This window comes from Brassica napus, chromosome C3, assembly GCF_020379485.1.
Source record: "Brassica napus cultivar Da-Ae chromosome C3, Da-Ae, whole genome shotgun sequence".
NCBI classification, from domain to species: domain Eukaryota; kingdom Viridiplantae; phylum Streptophyta; class Magnoliopsida; order Brassicales; family Brassicaceae; genus Brassica; species Brassica napus.
In genome coordinates, this window is record NC_063446.1 from 10,135,140 (window position 1) to 10,149,361 (window position 14,222).

The following is a 14,222-nucleotide window of genomic DNA, read 5'->3' on the forward strand; positions in this document are numbered from 1 at the left end:
AGAACAGATTATGGTGCTAAAATCGAATTGAAACTAACTTGAATTAGGGCTCAATCAGAGGTTTTGGCTGAGGGTGAGCGTACTTTTCACAGTTAACCGTGTTTAGTCAAAACTAACATCATCTTCTGATAAACATAGTTGACATCGTATGTGAAAAATCTACAAATTAATTTTAAAATTTTGTATTAAAATGAAAAAAAAAAATAGTTCGTGTATTAAACGGCGATCCAAAATAGTTCATGGATTTTATTAACAAATGAAAATTAGATTGTGTATTTTTAAGGAATTTTATTTTCACAATTTAAACACGTTTTTAATTAAACATTAACGTCGTTATCACTTCAGTTAAACATAGTTGATGCCGTCTAAAATGATGTGTAAAATCTGCGAATTTTAAAAGTTTGTGTATTTAATATACAACGAAACTTAGTTTGTGTATTAAACAAAGATAAATAATAGTTTGTGTATTTTATTAGCAAATGAAAATTAGTTCATGTGTTTTGAAAGAATTTTCCCTTTGCTTTTTTTTTTTAAATTCTCTCTTTCTTCGCTGTAAGTATTTCATTCAATTATAAATGTTTGGATTAGGCATGGGCATTCGGGTATCCGTTCGGACTGATATTTCTGATTTTTGATTTTTCGGGTTTACACTCCTAGGTCTCATTTTAATATTTTATTAGTATGGATCGAGTTCGGATAATAACACTTCGGGTTCAGTTCAAAATTGTATTGCATCTTAAAACCCTTAAAGTAACCAAATATTGTTCGGATTTGGATTAAACGGTTCAGTTCAGATATATCTAAAGTAAAATACAAAAGTTTAAAGAAAAACATAAAAAAACACCCAAACTGAATAAAAATTAATCCAACACACATAAAATTAATAAAATGTTAAATCAAGGATGAAAACAAACATAATTTGTAAGAAATATGTATTATCTTATAGAGAGAATAGACTTGTTATTTCAATGATAAAATTATAAAATACTTATTTATAACTAATTATGTACTTAAAGTATTTATTTTTAAATTTTAATATTTATTTTTATATATCATATTACCATAACAATTGAATTAATATTTGAAACTCTTATATATATTTTAAATATTTATATTGACTATTAATTTCAGTTTTTTAGTTATCCATTTCGAATTCGGTTAATAACACTTTGGGTTCAGATATTTTTATACCACCCTACAAGATCAGTTTGAGTATTTTTACAGTTCTGAGTGGGGTTTTTCGATTTGGATTTGGTTTGGATTTTGGGTTCCGGATTTTATGCCTATGCATAGTTTGGATCAAATCCACTATATAATTGGAGGCAAAAGAGGCCATGTTGGATAAAATAATATAAAAGCCATTAGGGGAAGCCTCTAACTACATATAATTGTGAGAAATTCTTAGTGATTACGGTTCTTGCAATCAACATGGCTAGAGTACTAGTTGAGGTGCCAAAATTTTCCAGCTTCAATCGCCAAAAGAATGTAGAGACTTTAAAATCTTACAAATTATCCAGTTAAAGAATGACCAAGCTGGTGATCTTGTCACATCACCTAACAAGTCTGATGATTTCAACCCAAAAATAATCTTCTGGAATCCAAGACTTGCCATGCCTTCAATAGCCCATAACCACCCATTACCTTTTGCTGATGGTTTGTTTCCACTTCACCTTCTTCATTCCTCAGTATCCATGAGACACTATTGGCCTTAATGTTTTTGTCCCAAGCAATCCCAGTTTCACACTTCAACCATTCCTTCAGAGGAGGTGTCCAAGTTATAGAACACTCGTTACGTCTCATAATAGTTGGGATCTCCGAGTGGCTTCCTAAATTCTGAGCATGTGACCACTATCTCATATCATGCAATGCCTTCCCAAGATATACCACAAACCAAGATGTTACACTGAGATAAAACATTTGCAACAGCCCATGCTTGACGAGCTAAAGGACACTCAATATGTGCTTTGCTGATCTGGGTTCTTGACCACAGATTTGACATCTGATATCAGCTTTCATACTCTTCCTCTTGATCCCTTCTGCTACAGGCAATGCTCCAGACAAAATTTTCGATTAAGAAACTCTGATTTGGGGGGGGATCTTGAGTTTCCAAACCAGCTCTTTGAGAGGGTTAATAGACGGTAGTCTTTTCAGCCTCTAGTCTGGACTCCGACTTGAGATTCTGCGATGCAAACCAGTAACATGAGTTGGAACTGTACTCCCCACTCTTGTTATAATTCCATATCTTAAAGTTCTTAACCCAATCGATATCTTCATTCTCAAAATCAGGCTAGCATCCTCTTGGTAGAAATAATCATTAAGAGTCTAGATATCCCAGTCACCGGATTTATCAGCGGGCAAATGTCCAAAATAGCACATTTCTAAGTTTATATCACAAAAATAGCACTCAAAAACTAAAATGACCAAAATAGCACATTTCTAAGTTTATATCTTATCCCAAAATCTCATTTCTCAATTCTAAACCTTAAACCCTAAACTCTAAACTCTAAACCCTAAACTCTAAACCCCAAACTCTAAACTCTAAACCCTAAATCCTAAACCCTAAACCCTAAACCCTAAACCCTAAACTCTAAACCCTAAACCCTAAACCCTAAACTCTAAACCCTAAACCCTAAACCCTAAATCCTAAACCCCACCCTTTAACTCTAAACCCTAAGTTTGTGACTTTTGATAAAACATTAAGTGCTATTTTTGTGACTTTTGACTTTAAGTGCTAGTTTGAGAACAAAAACTTGATTTAATGCTATTTTTGTCTTTTTCTCTTTATCAGCTCCAAAAACTTTCAGGTCAATATTTACAAATATGTTCTTTATTAATGGTGATCTCTTCCTTTGTCCATCGTCAATCCACGGGGATGCCTGAAACAAGGTGTTTTGTCCATTACAGATCATAGTGGACACATACTTTCATCAGGCAATTCTTTGCCAAAAATGATACTTCTCCAATCAAAAGATAACCTATTGCCAAGAGCCGTTGTTTCAAAAGTAGAGTTTGCAAAGTACCTACTTTTCAGAAATCTCGCTAGAAGGCACTCATGATCATTTAATAACCTCCAAACCTCCTTGGCCAGCAAGGCTTGATTGAATAAGTGGATGTCCTTGAATATCATACCAACAAGGCTCTTGGGCAGATATAATTTCTCCCAGCTCAACCAATGTATTTTTTTTTTCTTCTATTGAACTTCACCAATAGTGAGTCATATCGATTGATATATGGTCATATGTGAATTTTGGGAGTTTAAAACAACTCATTGCAAAAACATCCCTTTGCCACAGACTTCAACACTACTTCTTTGCCCCCTTCAGATAGTGCTCTAGAGAACCATTTTGAGAATCTCTCCTTTATCCTCTCCTTTATAAAAATCAGCATATATAATTTGGATCCACTGAAACATTTGGGAAGTCCTAGATATGAGATAGCCCCACCCACATTTCTGATTCCAAGCTTGTTATGTATCTCCGCTTTGACATTTTCCTCCACCTTGTCACCGAAGGTGATAGACGATTTGTATAGGTCTAACTCATTATTTGTTAATAACTTACATAAAACTTGCCTAGTAAACAGTTTAGATGGTTTAATAGTTGAAGATTTTACTTCAAATGAAAAATATAATTCAAGTTTTTCATATCTATTTCAATTATATTTGGTTTTCTCACTGCAAGAGAACAAAATGAACTATATATTTGTTTTGTTTTGCAGAATCGATACTATGCTGCTTTCTGGATGATGAAGAAGAAATGTGCAATAACAAGTTAACCAACATAAAAGTATCATATTTTGTTATCCTTTCAACCGAATTAAAGGAACTGACAAGACTGAAGAATAGATCTTTCTCTATTGTGTTTATTCCCCTTTCTGAAAATGTTTCTTTAGAGTCATTAGCAAAGATAGCAAAAACTTTCAATAGGGAGTTGTACTATACTGGTTGTTTTGTTTCTAGTCTGGTTCCTGAAACAAACTCAAGTTTGAGAAATAGAACCGTTGTTTGATGAAAAAGAAAAAAAAACTATCATATTCATTGTCGAATTATTTTTGGGTTGCATCTTCATTTTTATTTATTTTTGGATGAATACGACGGTCCAATATAAAACACTCAATTTGTGTTCTGTTGTTATGAACTACTATCCTTTGTTTCTCAGTTGATATCAAAAGCCGTGGAAACATCTTTTATCCTTGAAACTATACAACAAGAACGCTTTAGACTTTACTTTAGCGGTCCTGAATATATATAACTTTATTTAGTGTCTTGATTTAGGAATATATACACGCATATCTTTAAAGGGTTTTTACTTTTGAGGTCAAAAAGACAAGTCAGCAGACTGAGTGGATTTTGGATGCTACTTCCTTACGATGCCATTTAGACTGTTACCATCCTCTGAGCATGATATCAAACACACACAAAAATCACATCCAGTTCAATGAATGAGGGTAACAAGAGTATGACACTAGAACAATGTGTATAGTATCTATAAAACGAAGAAGCGTATGGAACAATCTGTACCAAACAATACGAATGAAACAAAATGTGTATAGCTAGTATCTAGCATGAGAGAGATCCTTCCACATACGGTGATGATGATGAAAACCACCATGTCTACAAGAGCTTGTAGTAGCAGTCACGGCCAGAGAAGAGAGTTCTGTAGTTTCTTCCACAAGGACAGTTGATCTCAACAACAAAAGCCTCACCAACTCTGTCCACCTTCACTCCTTCTTTACACTCTTTGTCGTGCTCCTCCTCTGGTGACTCAACTTGTGCCTGCACGTACGGTGCCAAAAAAGAGACTTTAACCCACAAGGTTATAGCAGAACAAAAGTGGGAGAATCTCGAACCTTAGGACTACTGTCTTCACCGTACTTGATGAGCTTGTTACACCACTGATCCAGTTCACGAACTCCCTCCTTGATAAGACGCTGCCATGCATGATCAAAAAATCTTTGGATTAGCTGTCCTTGCTGAACAAGAAACATCTTCTCAATGAGAATCAAGAATCAAACACCTTAGGACTACTGCCATCTTGTTTCACCGATTCACCGTACTGTAGAAGCTTGTTACACCACTGATCCAATTCAACAACTCCATTCTTGATAGCATAGAGCATCTGCGATGATCAACACAACAACATCAGAAACCCTAAATCGTAAAAAAACGAATAGCAAAATACTCTTATAACCTTATTGGCTTCGGACGTTTCTTGATTCGCAAGATCAGTTCCATGAAACGCCGGCGAAACATCGGAGACGCACCGCCGGAAGACCGGTGGCCGTGGCGGGAGAGACGGTGCTGTTTCCTGAGCGACGCCGCTTCGGGAAGAAAACGTATCGGAGAGAGATCGTCTGTAGATCGGAGACGAACGGACTCGCGTCGGATTAGAATCCACAGGAAGCGGAATCTTCGAGTATCCCAAGCGATTCGACATCGTTTCGTCATCCTCGGCGTCACGTGGTGGGGGAAGAAACAGCTTCTTGCGTCTAGGCTCGTCGGCTTCTTTCGACTCCGGGGAGGGGCGTTTCACGGGGCTGGTGGCGGCGGCGGGGGAGGAAGACCCGAAAGATCCGTGCGATGGAAACTGCGGAGGAGACGAGTTCGCGCGGCGGCGATCGGAGGAGTTACCGAAGCTGTTGATACGGAGGAGAGAGAGATCGATGTTCTGAGTGTTGTCTTCCTCGGGGTGAGCGGAGGAGTAATCGGTTTCTTGGGAGTTATCGATTAAAGCATCTAGGGTTTCCGCCATGCTTAGGGTTAGAGTCATCGTTCTTTTCTTCTCACTGTGGAAAGTTCAAAGAGAGGAGGGAAGTTGAGGAAGGAGGAGGACGTTCAGTGGAGAGTGGTTTGGTTTATATACGCAACGCGGGTCGAGTGAACCGGAGCGAGCTTCTTTAAATTAATCGGTCCAACCGGTTCTCGTGGAACCGTTTTTTCGTACCTGGATATTATCCAAAACCGAGAGGACTGAACTAAACAAAATTTAAAAAGAACCGAACCAGAAAAATCATAAATATCCAAATAGTTCCTCCTATTCTTAATATCTGAAAAATCTAAACTGGACCAAAATCTAATCAAAAACCAAGATTCAAATATACAAATAAATTTATTATATCTAAAATATTAATTATATTTAGATTTAAAATAATCAAATATGTGACTTAATTTTATAATTATAAATCTACATAAAATATCCAAAATGTTATAAAACTGAATTATCTAAAATTATTCCGATGATCTAACATTTTCCAAAAAATATTATTTAAAATGATCAAAATAATTAAAACTATCCAATGTTTTAGGTTACCAAACACCAAATTGAACTAAAACTCGAATTCCTAATTTTGTTGATCAAACGAACAAAAAAAACTATTCAAACCAAATTTTACTCGGTTCTTCAACGAATCCTAAACATCTTTATTTAAACTAACCAATACAAGAGCAACTCCAACGGTAAAAAACCATATAAAAATATAATAATATTATAGTTACTACTAGGACTCTAAAAACTTCTAAGTTTAAAACTTTTTGTTTTTTCTCTCTTAATTTTATTATTTTTTATTTTTCTTAAATACTTAGAACCTCCTCTTATACTCATTGTTGGAGGTGCTCTGACCGATCTGAACTTCACCAAATACATGAATGCCCAGCTCAATCCTTGACAAATGTACAGAGAAAAACTATTAATTAACTTCACCTTCATTTAACTTATAGTATCAAAACATTGCTTGGCCTACAAGCCAGGAACAAAATCCCCAGCCCAAGAAAACGAAAACCAAAAACAATCTGCAGAGAGAAGCAAATTCATGCAGAGCTTCATAAACTCTGCTACGCATTACATCTTATCACATTGACCTTATGAGAGAGTTTGATCAAAATTCAAAACCCCAAAATAAAATAAAAAGGATAGATCTTCACATATGAACATCACACCACACCAGAAGAGACTCTAATACTTTTTCCCAAGAATTATACCGATGATAACGGAAACAAAAGCCACACCAGACATGATCTTCACTGTCATGAGATGTGAAGTTGAAGCCGTCTGAGTAGTAGCAGTAACGTTGCCCGAAAAAGAAGTTGATGCCTCTGACTTCTTCTTGCTCTTACGTTTCGTTGGAGAAGAAAATGACAAGTCAATGTCTCGAGACTTAATGCCTACATCCATTGCCTCAGTCTCCTGCAAAGTTTGGCATAAGTAAGTGATCAAAGTCTATAATGTAAGAAGGTATCTTAACGGATATTCTGTCATTTTACTCCTAGATGTATGTATGTTATCAGTCGAACAGGTTCTGAGCTGAGATATTATGATTAACCTTAGTCTTAGCATCCGCGAGCTTCACTTTCTGTTCAAGATCTTTGACCTTTGACTCATATTCAGTGATTGTCTTTTTCTTAGCTTCAGTCTCTTCTTGTGATTGCTTTAGTGCAGACTCCAGCTCTGAATGCTTCTGCGAATATGTTTGTTTCTGTTTCCAAGGTAAATATATCAGAGCTTATAACATAATGAGGGAAGATGGACTTGTCCATAAGCGTATGTGAGATATGTAGAAGTTTAAACAGAAGAAAGATCACTAACCTGTTCATCAATAGAATTCTGAGCCGCTTGAAGCTCTTTCTGAAGCTGAACCACTTGCTCATTCAGCGCATCTCGGTCACTATTGATACGTTCGTTTTCCTGCAGTTTTGAGGTCAGTTCTGCCACTTTTACAGACGCAGCGGTTGCATTTTCAACCTGCAAAAACATTATACCATTACAGTTATATATATAAGATCCTATAACAACAGTTGTAGATGAGTGTATTTACCTCTTCTTTCAACTGAGTTTCGAATTTTTTCAAAGTCTTTTCAAGTTCTTCAACATGTGATTCTAAAACATTCTTTTCAGCAGCCACTGCCCTAAGCTTCTCAATCTCAGACACCAAAGTATCAGCTTTAGACCTCTCTACTGTTACTTGCTCCTCAAGCTTTGCAATAACTGACTGCAGCTCATCCTTTAGATCTTTTGTTGCCTGCTCCCTCTCAGCCTCCAGAGCAGAGAGCTTTGTCTGCAACTCGTTAGCCTCTGATCCATGATTAGCTAGCTCCTGGTTCAGCTTTAGATTTACTTCAGCCAGATCCCCATTTTCTTTATCAAGAACATCACACTTGGCCTTAAGCTGATCAAGCTCTTCTTTTAGAGAAGAAGATTTGCTAGACGCTTCAGCCAACTTCTCTTCATATGATTTTACTATCTCCTCAAGGCCTTTCAGTTTCTCAGTTGCCTCTGAGTCTCTGCTAGTGAACTCCTCCATCACCTTTTGGATTCTATCCTCAGAGTCTTTACTTAAAGACTCATGCAAAGCTTCAAGCTCCTTGGTTTTAGTCATAGCTTCATCTATTTCTCTTCCTTTCTTCTCAAGACTCTCTTCAGCAGACCTCAGCTTCTCCATTACTTCGCCTTCACGTAAGCCACCAGCTTTTAGGTCGTTTTCAACGCTCTCTAACTTTCCTTGTGTCACACTCAATTCATTCCTGAGACTTTCTAACAGACTCTCAGACTCACTGATCTTCAAACCGTACTCACTCACTGTATCTGTCAGTTCTTTCTCTTTCTCAGTTGCAATGTTTAAAGCAGCTTCGAGGCTCGAACTCTTCACTTGGAATGCCTCTAGTGCGCTAACTTGCTCCTCAAGTTCTTGAATTCTGTATTTTTCAGTCTGGAGTAGAAGCTCCAAGTCTCTCAATCTTCCTTCTGCCTCTTCATGTTTGGACTGTGATGTCTGACATAGACCTTCTAGCTCAATGCTGCGCTGGTGAGTCGTGTTAGCACGATCTTCGTGCTCTACGCCCTTCTGGAAAGCTACTCTCAAATCTTCCTCAAGCTCTGCATTTCTGGCTGATGATTGGTTTAGAGAAGATTCTAATTCCAGTAGCTGAGTGGTCGCCTGTTTCTTCTCTTCCTCGGCAGCTTCAAGAGCTGTTTTTAGTTCAGACACTTTCTCTTCAAATCCCTTCGCCTCTTCGGCTGAACGCTTTAGCCCTTCCTCCAACTCTATCAACTTCTTTTGCGAGCTCTCGAGTTCTATCCCCAATGCAGCGAAAGCTTCCTTAACTTCAGTTAGTTCCTTATCTTTAGCATCATGTGACTGCAAAGCATCTTCCAAGGACTTCAACTGAGAGCTGTGTCTCTCTTCCCCTTCAAGAACTCTCTCTTGCTGCTTCTTGTGGACAGCTTCGAGCTCTCCGTGCTTCTTCTCCGTTTCTTCTAACTTCTCTTTCGCAGACAAAAGCTCATCCTTCAAGTGGGTGTTCTCAGATTCGTACCGTTTCAGTTCATCCGCTACTCTTTCCAGTTCCAGCTCTAGCTCCTTGGCCTTTTCTTGTGATTCTTGTAGTTCTCTTTGTGAACCGCTCGAGCTTCTTTCAATCGAAACTTGCTTTTCCTCTTGGACAGGAACATGGTCTGCTTTGTCAACAGCTTCCTTCTCGACTTTTATGAACTCCCCATCATCCTCTTCTTTTGTCACAGGCTGCAATAGATTGAGAAATAAAATATTTAAATCTTTACTTAATTCGTTGGTGCTAGTATGCAGCTTCATAGACAGACAGAAAAGTTCATTATAGCCATAAGCAAGCATATAAAATTTGTGAAACCGAACACTCATTACCTTGACGGAAACATCAACTGTCTTAAGGTCATCAGCATCTCCTTTCACTACAGGGACCTCAGAACTCGCTACTTGAGTTGCTTCCTCCATGATATGATTCAAGCAACTCTGGCTACTTTTAGTTCTGCCGAATATATAAAAAAGATTATTTGATTTCTACTTATATTATATTGTGACTTATTTACATAAATAAATTAGACTGAAACAGTAGCTTGCAAGAAAGAGAAGAGCTAATAACAAAATTTAGATCGAAACCAAATAAGATAAGATATTTATTGTAATAGTCAACAGGAATTATACACCATCTCTCGTTAAAACTAATTGAAATATGTTATGTGTTATAAAATAACTTATAATTTTATATTATTGAGAAATTTAAATAAAGACAAAATTTTATACCCGCAGAAAGAAGATAACACTGATAATAAGAGAGAATGTGTTATAAGAAGAAGGAGAGATGGTGTATCTTTCGTCGAACACTAACGTTAGTTTATATAAAAGCGAAAAAGTAAAGTTACTATGCATGCATAGTGACAGTGGACTCCACATATTTTTCGTTTGCACATAATGTCAATATTTTCGGTGTAGCAAACATTGACATTTAATCTTCTTCGTTCTATCACGTTCATAACCGAAATACAAATGGCAAACATCGAGAAACTCCAGTTCCCGGTTCTGAAAATAACTGGCGAAAATTACGTTGGATGGGTCACAAACGTGAAACCATATCTGGTGATAGAAAAAAATAACCGAAACAATTGTAATCTGTAACAAATCGCCACCCGAGCATATAGTCGAAGCGATAATCTTCCTGAAGAAGCATTTAGATGAAAATCTAACGCACAACTATGCAAGCGTAGAAGACCCAGCTGAACTGTGGCAAGCTTTAAAAGAAAGGTTCGATAACCAGAGACAAGTCAACCTCCCTTACGCTCTAAAAGAGTGGAAAAATCTGAGGTTCCAAGATTTTCAAAAAGGTTGAGGATTACAATTCCGCTGTCCTGAGGATATGATCACAATATTTCAGGAGTGAAACTATCCTCAGGACAGCGAAATTGTAATCCTCAACCTTTTGAAAATCTTGGAACCTCAGATTTTTCCACTCTTCTAGAGCGTGAGAGAGGTTGACTTGTCTCTGGTTATCGAACCTTTCTTTTAAAGCTTGCCACAGTTCAGCTGGATCTTCTACGCTTGCATAGTCGTGTGCGTTAGATTTTCATCTAAATGCTTCTTCAGGAAGATTATCGCTTCGGCTATATGTTCGGGTGGCGGTATTTGTTACTGATTACAATTGTTTCGGCTATCTTTTTCATCACCAGACATGGTTTAACGTTTGTGATTCATCCGACGTAATTTTCGCCAGTTATTTTCAGAGCCGGGAACTGGAGTTTCTCGATGTTTGTCATTTGTATTTCGGTTATGAACGTGATAGAACGAAGAAGATTAAATGTCAATGTTTGCTGCACCAAAAATATTGACATTATGTGCAAACGAAAAATATGTGGAACCCACTGCCACTATGTATGCACAGTAACTTTACTTTTTCACTTTTCTATAAACAAACGTTTGTGTTCGATGAAAGATACACCATCTCTCCTTCTTATAACACATTCTCTCTTTTGATCAGTGTTATCTTCTTCCTGCGGGTATAAAATTTTACCCTTATTTAAATTTCTAAATACTATAAAATTAAAAGTTAGTTTATAACAAAATAACATTTCAATAAAATATTTCTAGCTTCGTAGTTTTATTATTTTTCAAGAAATGACATACGTTGAAGATCATAAAGCAAAAGAATCCAAAACAATCATGAGAAGACAAAGATCAATAGGTAGTACGGGCTGTAACATGTGATGAAATCAGAGTTTGAATCTGTTAGAACACCAAACAAGGTCCACAATGATACAAATGAGTAAAGCATGCGTGCATAATATTAAAAAAAGCCCTACCAAACAAAACTAAAGATAAGTTAAGGTGTAAAGTGCCCATCAAACCAGCAACATCAAAGTTTCTTTCTTTTTGTATAGAAAAATTCTTTTATCATCATTATGCAACAAAAGGATCCAAAAAGATTATTACAAAGCAAATCTTTAGAAACTAAATATATATAAAAAATAGGGGAAAGAAAAGAATCACAAGGTACGCCGAACAGATGGAGCGGTGACTCACAGGCCAGACCGCCAGAGTGTTTCATAACAAGAAACTCATGTGTAATCATCTATAGCTTTTGTAACGCCGGATTTTTCAATTAGATCATACAAAAACTTTGGTTAAAATGTAAAATAAATAAAGGAAAAAAGCCCATTAATTTAAGATCACAAGGTGGAACAATACATCAGAAATCACAAACTTCTTTTTCGGTTGTTCCAGAGTCCAAACAAAGTTTCATTTTCTATCTTATTGTATAAAACACAAGAATATTCGATCCAAAGAGGAATTTTTCTAATCTCGGATAAGTTTTTCTCGATTTCTCTAACTTATTTTGGTCTACTCGCTGCCCTATATTGATAGAGACAGCATATCACTAAAGTTGCAAGTAATCTTCTTTATTTCGTTTGTCAAAAGTTGCGAGCTTAAGACCCAAAAATAAAAGGCATGATTCTAATTATCGTGTATATTAATATATAGTATGTAATGACGGTCTATTAATATGTAGTATGATCTGGTAGTTAAAATAAAAAAGAGTTGATGATTAGTATTTTTTGTGTGCAAATGAGTTGATGATTAGTATAATACTAGAAACTACCACTACGCGATGAATATGCCAATGAAATTCATATTAGTATCATCCACAGTCAAAGATTAGTTTTACCATGATCAAAAAGAGTTGAAACTAAAATTTCACCGTGAACTTCTAAATCCGTTCACAACAAAAGAGATCCTGAGATTGAAACACTGCTAGTACGAGACAATGATTTGATCAGGCGGATCTGTGGTCGGAGAAGCGATTGTAAAGGATTTTCGAATTTTCAGAGATCTAAATAGAGAGATAAGATCGATCAATTTCAAAATCAAGCAAGGATCAGTAAATAAGAAGGAGACGAAGAGTCGCCCCCAACAAAACTTTCTACGAACCCAATTTTTTTTTTTTTTTTTAAATAAAGGATCTGAAGCGTTTATGATCCGTTACAAATCAAGAAGATCACAATAGAGAATCACGTTACAGAACTAAAATGACTCATCAAATACTAAGAAGAAGACAAGAACTAAGAACAAGCTTACCCAAGTGAAGCTGCTAAATCTGAGATGCTACTCTGTTTTTTTTTCCTCTTCTTTTGAAATCTCGCAGCTGGGAGAAAATAAAAGAAAAGAGTAGATGATGACGAAGAAATGCAGATTGGGTTTGTGAGAGAGAGAGAGAGAGATAGGGAATAGTTTAGGGTTTATAAAGTGGACAGTGTATGTTGGACGGGGAGACCGTCCATTTTAATTTTATTTCCCATTTTGAATGACAAATACTGGCGGACGAGGAAACCGTCCATTTTAATTTTATTTCCCATTTTGCCCCTTAGATGATGTCATGATCATTCTTACCTCGAATATTCAAACCGATTTATTAGCTTTCTTTTTATTTAAGACCAAAATTTTAGAATTGTAATTTAAGTCATGACTAAAATAGGAAGAGATCAGTAACAAAGATTATTGAATTAAGTTCAGAGACTAATAATAACATATTTTAAATAATGATTTTATGCTTTTAAAATCTGATGGAGTTAAATTTATTAAATTAAAAGATTTTCTTAATAACTTTCTAAGAAATTCATTTATTAATGGATTAAAAATATCATAAATCTGTCAATGATATAGATTTACCTTAAATACATATGTAATTTTTTGTGATTGATAATCTATAAGTGTAACTGTATGTATTTAATGGAGTAAAATTTTGCTCTGGATTTGACTTTTACTCTCATTCTAACTTTTTTCACCAATCAACTGAAAATGGAAAAAAAAAAAGGGTAAAAGTGTATTGATTTTCGTGGACCATCTCTACTAAAATGAAGTGGAAACGAAAATAACACATTTTCTCCATTTTTCATTTTTTTCTTTTTATTTCCACCTAGTTACGCTATTTGTCACCGATCATTCTATGTGCTAGTAAAACAATAGACTGAAAGAAAGGGTAGATTTGTAATTTGGTAAGGAGGAAGAAAAATCAAAAAGAGAGGATGTGTGATGAATGGCTGGCTGATGGTACAAAAGGAAGAGTGAGAAGGCCCACTTACACCAGATGAGCCACCGACCGACCAAACCGTCCTCACCATGGAAATCTCTTTCTTTTTACTTCTTTCCATTTGATTTGGCCCCTCGTCTTTTATTTTTCCTTTTATTATTTCCCCCCTTAATAGAGACACTTTCACTTATTTGGTTTCAAAATCCACATCACGTTGCGGGTCTTTTTTCATTTCCAAGTTGTGTACAAAGGAAAATGAAGCGTTACCGTATTGAAACCGTAACTGATAGATCATTAACTGTAAAGATGTTAATACTTAATACTCTCATTGGGCAAAAAGAGAGCGTTTTTTTGGGTCGGCACAACAGTTTGTTGTTGAACATGTCGAACGAAATTC

General features: G+C 36.1%; 2 protein-coding genes across 2 annotated transcripts; both read right to left on the minus strand.

Moving 5' to 3' along the window:
* Nucleotides 1-4,191: 4,191 nt before the first annotated feature.
* LOC106386149 (ESCRT-I complex subunit tsg101) lies at nt 4,192-6,039 on the minus strand. Its single transcript, XM_013826037.3, has 4 exons — nt 5,190-6,039; nt 5,016-5,117; nt 4,849-4,929; nt 4,192-4,774 (listed from the first exon to the last, which is right to left on the minus strand). Exons 1-4 carry the CDS (start codon nt 5,766-5,768, stop codon nt 4,613-4,615), a joined length of 924 nt encoding a protein of 307 aa, XP_013681491.1. The 5' UTR covers nt 5,769-6,039; the 3' UTR covers nt 4,192-4,612.
* Nucleotides 6,040-6,682: 643 nt separating this feature from the next.
* Nucleotides 6,683-13,089, minus strand: LOC106387976 (putative leucine-rich repeat-containing protein DDB_G0290503). Its single transcript, XM_013827929.3, has 6 exons — nt 12,874-13,089; nt 9,652-9,775; nt 7,810-9,513; nt 7,581-7,736; nt 7,318-7,470; nt 6,683-7,181 (listed from the first exon to the last, which is right to left on the minus strand). Exons 2-6 carry the CDS (start codon nt 9,739-9,741, stop codon nt 6,951-6,953), a joined length of 2,334 nt encoding a protein of 777 aa, XP_013683383.2. The 5' UTR covers nt 9,742-9,775; nt 12,874-13,089; the 3' UTR covers nt 6,683-6,950.
* Nucleotides 13,090-14,222: the final 1,133 nt, after the last annotated feature.

Coding starts and splice junctions, on each gene's coding strand:
- LOC106386149 (XM_013826037.3), bottom strand. CDS start 5,768: ATGACTCTAACCCTAAGCATGGCGGAAACCCTAGATGCTTTAATCGAT. Junction 5,118..5,189: donor AAACGTCCGAAGCCAATAAG/GTTATAAGAGTA, acceptor TGATCATCGCAG/ATGCTCTATGCTATCAAGAA. Junction 4,775..4,848: donor GTGAAGACAGTAGTCCTAAG/GTTCGAGATTCT, acceptor CCGTACGTGCAG/GCACAAGTTGAGTCACCAGA.
- LOC106387976 (XM_013827929.3), bottom strand. CDS start 9,741: ATGGAGGAAGCAACTCAAGTAGCGAGTTCTGAGGTCCCTGTAGTGAAA. Junction 7,471..7,580: donor AGAATTCTATTGATGAACAG/GTTAGTGATCTT, acceptor CCTTGGAAACAG/AAACAAACATATTCGCAGAA. Junction 7,182..7,317: donor TCGCGGATGCTAAGACTAAG/GTTAATCATAAT, acceptor CAAACTTTGCAG/GAGACTGAGGCAATGGATGT.